The 6,534-nt window shown below is 41.6% G+C and overlaps 1 protein-coding gene across 1 annotated transcript in view; it reads left to right on the top strand.

Moving 5' to 3' along the window:
* The window catches only part of phc2b (polyhomeotic homolog 2b (Drosophila)), a 34,296-nt gene that overhangs the window by 16,647 nt on the left and 11,115 nt on the right, over positions 1–6,534 (top strand). The window contains 4 exon segments of the mRNA XM_020612316.1: positions 1,094–1,205; positions 1,208–1,227; positions 1,677–1,971; positions 6,511–6,529. Coding sequence (XP_020467972.1) covers positions 1,094–1,205; positions 1,208–1,227; positions 1,677–1,971; positions 6,511–6,529 — 446 coding nt within the window.

Below are 6,534 nucleotides of genomic sequence, written 5' to 3'. Positions count from 1 at the left end.
AGTTTATGTTTCGTAGTCCATGGGGACTTTACATTGACTTACATGCATTTCCTGTAGACTAACCCTAACCTTAACCAGAACCACTACTTGCCTAACCCTAACCCTGACCCTAACCTTAACCTAACCCTAACCTCATCCTAACCCTAAACCATGTTGCCACCCTAAAATTCAATTTCTTGCCCATGGGGACCTCAATTTAGGTCCCCACCGTGAAATGGGTCCTCATGAGTTGGTATGGAGTCAGGAAGAAGTCCCCACGTAGCAGGAAAAACACGTCCACACACACACACACACACACACACACGTACTGCTTGAATAAGTAAACACATTCCAGCTCAGATGTTTTTTTTTTGTTTTTTTTTTATCATCTAGAGGCTCGGGTGTGTGTGTGTGTGTGTGTGTGTTATGTATACATGCGTACCTTACTGTAGTAATTAGAGTGCTCTATTCTCAACTTGTCACCAGAGTAGGTGGTCAGGAAAAACCTGTTGGGCCCCAAAGGACTTATTGCAGGCACTGAAGGGAATGTGTTGAATGTGGTGTTCACTAGACTGTAACTGAAGATCCAGCTCTTTTTAAAGAGTGGCTGAAAGAATGTAAAGAATGTACTGGCCTACTTTGCTTTGCTGGTTGTAGGTAATTTGTTTGGTTTTATTTTGCAGCTGGCAAACGGACTGTTCCTGCCAACGCATTATGGCCATGTACACAGATGTGTGTGTGTGTGTGTGTGTGTGTGTGTGTGTGTGTGTGTGGTCCTTCTGGCAATCAACAAAACACATTTGTCAGTTTAGAGTGCAATGCCTTTTATTTCTGGTATAGTCCACTGGTGCTAAATTGGTGCATAGGATTTATATAAAAAGCCCTACAGAGACTTTCATTTATTTATTTTTTTTAATTGCTTGTTTTTACACATAAACCAATTATAGCTTCCAAGCAGTGCAAGTATGTTTAGTTTCCAGTAAATTTTTGATAGATTTTTGTGCTCTGGATTCTTTTTCCAATGTGTGAAGCAAATTACAGTTAAGTAGCCAATAATGAGGTGCTTTCTCACTCGTTTATTCTTCTTTCTTGTCTTTTGTGTGTTGCTTTTCAGGCCCAGCAGAGTAACTTAGTGCAGGTGGCCAGGAGCCTGGGCCGGGCTGTTCCTCTGTCCCCTCAGCTCATCTTCACTCCAACAGCCACAGTAACGGCTGTCCAGTCAGAGAGCTCACACAGGCCTCCTCACAGGTAGACTCAGGCATTTTTACTAAATGACATTTTATTGATGACATTTATTAATATCACATTAACATCTGTCAGACCCCAATGTCCTGGTCTGATCTGGACCCCTCTATACTGTACATGCAGATATGAGCATGACATGGAGAAGTTTAGAGAGTGTTCTTGCATTCACTAGAAATTATAAACTAGAGGATGTGAATATCAATAGAAATCTTTTCACGTGTGGAAGATAATGAATCACAAAATAAGAACTTCTGTAGATTGCTGTGACATAAATGATAAAATTCTAATGTAGTTAATTGGCTGGCCATTGAAGGCACAAGGTAATGCAGAAAAGTATAGTACATCTTTATTAGTTCTGCAGTAAACACATTTATGTGTTTAAAAATAAAAAATTTGTCTGACACACTGAATTTGTTTTTGTCTGTAATGTCCATCTTTCTGTCTCCCCTAAGAATCAGGTCCAGAATTTGGCCATTCGTGGCCAGCAGGGGGCGACATCATCCTCCTCACAGACTCAGACCCTGCAGGCTCTCAGTCTGAAGCAGAGCCCTGTGCCCATACAATCTGCCTCACTGATCAAGAATCCCAGCCAGGGGACCCAGCCCACCACAGGGGGGAAGGCCAGCTCCTCCGACAGCCCCTCTGAAGGAGGGAAGAAGGGGGATGCTACAGCAGTCACAGAAGTCCGAGCTATAAACATGAGCCGCAGTGTCACAGCTGTCAGCGCTCAGCCCCTCATTGCTCCAGGTAAATAAAGCGTGTAAGGGTATGTGTGCAGACTTCATACCTGTGAAGCTGATCCTGGCAGGGCCTGCATCAGGACCAGCTAAAAGAAGGGCCCAGACGCTGTGGGGAAAAAAAAAACTTCACTTTCACAGAGGAATTGAGTCGTTTAATGGTGACAGTGGATATTGGTGATACAGGTCTTGGAGCTGAAATAATTAGTTGACTTTTGGATTAGCCTGTCAAACATTTCTGCAGCTATTTTGATAACTGGTAAATTGTATTCAGAGTCCACACCATTTATAGAGCAAACAGCTTGAATGTTACAGTAGTACAAAGAGTCTGCTTTTTAGAGGCTTCATGTTTTCCTGTACAGGCACTCCCACTTAAAGCTTCAGTATGTAACTTTTCTCAAATATCTTTGTTGTAGAAATGTTTCAGAACTGGCCTTAATGTGGAGAGGTGCTGTTGAATCCTCCTAACTGAGACTCACTGAACAACTCTGCGGAGATATTGGCTTCCAAAACATTTTGAGCAGGATCAGTCTCTCTAATCATTTAGAGATTTTTAATTATTTCTGCATGATCAGTAGGTTTTATTGCATTCTCATCTCTTGTAATTTCATAGCGGCAAATATCTGAAGAGCTGAGCAGAGCGTAGTGGAGCAGGGAGAGGAAGCACTAGGTGGAGCAGAGTGGATTGATTTGGAGTTTCATGCTAGTACTACCTTCAGTTACATATTGTAGCTTTAACGCTCCATGGGATGTTTGTTTATTGTGCCATATTTTGTGGCCTCTCATACAATGTACACGTGTACATTTGAAACCTTAAAATAAGACTTGGCCTTAAGGCTGCTGTCATGTACAGCAGAAGTGTGTACTGGTGTTACCCTTTACACTATTTAATAGCACTCTTTTGGCTCTTTGTGTGACATGTCAGAGCTTGCATCACAACCCCATTCATTCACTGAAAGGCGGAAACGAGCCATTTTACAGAGTGTGTGTGTGTGTGTGTGTGTTTGGTTTTGTCTGGAACATTCGTGATTGTGAATCGGAAGCTGTGAAAGGCACGAGTCTTTCTAACAGAGTGTGAAGTCAGCAGCTGTTTTTTTGTTGTTGTTGTTGTTTTGTCTTCTTTGCGTCTAAGGTTTTGACTGTGCCAACAGCAGAAGCTGATTAAGCCAAATTAAGTGTGGTTTGTTTACAGGAGCGTGTCGGTGCATAACTGCATCTTGCTTTGTTGCAGTAATGGATTCACATAAAATGAAAGGAAGGATGGAAGCTGAAAATCTGGCTGCACTCTGTCTGGGGAAAAAAAAAATATGATTGGTTGCCATAGCAGCAGGCTATGAGGGACAGGTGTGTGATGCTGAGCAGTTAATACGCTGTGGATCAAGAGGAAGAGAGGCTGTATGGCTGGCTGAAGATATTCACTTCAAAATAACTGTGACTAGATCATTTTGCACTTTGATTTCCAGCCTAAAATCACACAGAATTAGTTTTGTACTGATGTGCCACTGTCTCCTGCAAATCCAGAAATTCACTAACCAGTCTTCTGATTGTTTTGTTAGGGCTAATAAAAGGGACAAGTCAATAATTTAGGAGGAAGCCAGAGATTTTACTGATGGTTGGTGTTGGGTGGTGAATTTACACCCTGTATACAATCCTAATTAGGTTCTGTGTCTAATTAGGCAGTACTTCTAATGGTGTAAAATGTAGAAAATGACTCATAATTGTTACTTTTTGGAAATGGTTAATTATTACTGCCAAGAAGACTTTCTCTTTGCAGTGCTATACTACTTTGCTACATTGCTTTCTACCTTAAATTAGTTGTGCTGGTCTCTCATTTGCTAGGTTACCTGTAGACTAAGCCTGAGTTATTAGCATAATAATGAAATGATTGAAACTGTGTTGTTAATCAAACGCATCTTTAATTGTGTTTAATGTAGCTGTGAGTTGAATGATTTCCCAAAGGCAAGAAACCCATGTTCAAAAAGAAAACCTGGACTTGAACTTAGTGTCTGTACAAAGAATTCACCCCGTTTGGCCCTTGTCTGTTACATCCACTCTGTTAATTTGGTGTGGATCTAAATTGTACACTCGCACTACAGTACACCACCGCTAGTATAAGTCTACCACTGGTCTTCTCCCTGTTTTTATGTTCACTCTTGAAATTGAGTGTTTCCTTCAATTATTTTTAGTTTTCACTATGGAGAACCTGACATTGTCTTTTCACATCGATATGAGACAGGAGACTTTGTTTTTCAAGAACAGTGGTGGCTTTTAGCTTGTGTTCTCTTAATGCTAGTCCACTTGATATCTGCAAACATGATTTTGAATAGTAATGAAGTGTGGAAAGATGGAGATGGCCTGCTGTTGCTCTGTTGTTCGAGGTTGGAATGTGTTTCATGAAAGTAAGCCAAAGCAGCAACCAGTGAGAATGTGGAAACTCTGGGATTTTCCAGGGCCTGGTGCTACAAACTCATCAGCAGCGTATACTGTCCTCAACCATAGGACATTGTACAACTTTGCACAAACAGGGCAAGATAAGGGGGAGTGGAGGCCAGTGTCACATACTGAATGGATGTGCGTATACATGTGTGTGGGTGTGGAGGGCTGAGTCATTACAGTCCTTAATCCCAAGACCTTGAGGGTAAATAGCATTTCCTTATGAATTCCCCTGTCTTCCTTTTCTTCCAAGACTCTGTTCCTCATTAGGTGCTTGAGAAAGTTGTCAGGACTCATAGGGCCATCTGGTTGTAGCCGGTGTGAAGTGATTCAGAAATCCCCCTTCTTCACTCAGTCTGTGGCTGGAAATTGCTAAGCTACCTCATGATTTCATTCTGCTTTGATTCTTGGTGTTGTAGCTGAGCTACTAAAAGATTCCTGATGCATTTTGACTCTCGTGGCAGTTTTCTAAAGCTTTCTGGGGGCGACTGTGGCTCAGTGGGTAGAGCAATTGTTTCCCCAAGTATAAGTATGTCCATTTAAATTTCATATGACACATTGATATTGTTGGCCATAACTAAACTATTTGTGCAACGTAGCCAGATGATCCCAACTCAAGCTTCACTTTTGTTTTGTTCGTGTTGCTGAGTTTTTTTTTAATTGTGAAATCCAACTAATAGGTACCGGTAGTTATTTTTGCCACCACCAGGTGTGTAATAGCTACTGGACTGATGGATGTTTTACCCCTGAAGTCTGCTTAAATAGCTTTTCGAGTGTGAACCATCTTATAGACTAGCAGCCTCGATTATCATGCAGCTGGCCATATTCACCCAAGACTCATATCCACTTTGCTTTGAATGTTGTAAAAATGAACTGAACACTGTTTTTCAGTGGGTTCCACTGTCTCTCTCTCTCTCCATGTGAAAAAGAAAACACTTCTCAGCAGATCCTGTGGTATTAAAGGGACTAATGACATGCAAACTCGGCTGGATAGAATCATATATTTTCCACAGCAGGGCACAGACTGCGGTTACTCCCTCACAGGGAAACATTTTAACCAGATGGAGCCTATCCCACACAAAATATTGTGAAAAGAAAATGGGGTGGAGGAGAGTGGAGGGCGAGGGGGATTTAAAACATGCTGATGTACTTGGCTGTTTTCCATACTTGGTTTTATTAAATCACCAGACATACCTCCATGTTCACACGGCTCGTATACCAGGAGCAACTATGTAGTACTTCTCTGCAGTGGTATCTCATCTCTCTTGTTTGGGTTTCAGTAATAAGATTGACTCTATTAGTTCTTATTGTTTCCTGGTAAAATTGTTGGAGATTAAGGAGGCAGCAGAGGGGTTGGGACCTACTGACAACATTAACTCTGTCAAGAGCGTCATGGGCAGTTGGCTCTACATGTTCATTCCTGAAGCATTTCTAATATTAGACTAGCCTCGGGCTACTTCTGCTCAACAATCTCCCACTCACATATGATACCAGAATACAAGACTGATATGCTCTGTCTTGGGGCTTCAGGGCAAGTTATTAGCTCAGGATGTCTTTTTACCCAAATCACTGACGGGTGGTGACAAGCCATTCTGAAACAATTTGTGAGTAATGGTCGGGCCAAAATTACAGCAGCGGGTGTCTCTTTGCACCTTTCAACAAGCTCTTAATATTATATCTTGCCAACAAGGGAACACTCCAAAAGAAGCTACAGTGTGTAGACGTTGTCATCTTTCACTGTTTATGAGCCTGTGGCACAGCACTCCTGCTGTACACTGGATTTGTTCAGTTGCGAGCGCACACTGGTTTGTAGCAAGCACAGTTCAACTGGTAAAGGTATTTTAGGATTACCTCATAGAAGACAATAATAACAGATGGGTTTTTAGCATGTAGTGTTAACAGTGTAATACTTGTTAAATACAGGTGAGTTTCCCCCAAAATAGGTTTTAAAAAAATGCTGTAGAAATCACTAGTCGGCTTAATCAATCTGTGACCTTCAACACTGTAAGCTCTGCCCCACAAGTTCCTGAACATTTTGACCCTGATGGATACAGCAGTTATTTGGCTGATATCATAATTAAAAATATAAATGTTTTGGTTGGTGTTCTGTTTCCAGCTTACACACACTCCCTGGTTCAGC

The sequence above is a fragment of the Monopterus albus genome, unplaced genomic scaffold (assembly GCF_001952655.1).
Source record: "Monopterus albus unplaced genomic scaffold, M_albus_1.0 scaffold1.1, whole genome shotgun sequence".
Classification (NCBI taxonomy): Eukaryota; Metazoa; Chordata; class Actinopteri; order Synbranchiformes; family Synbranchidae; genus Monopterus; species Monopterus albus.
This window is presented reverse-complemented; position numbering and strand designations above follow the sequence as displayed.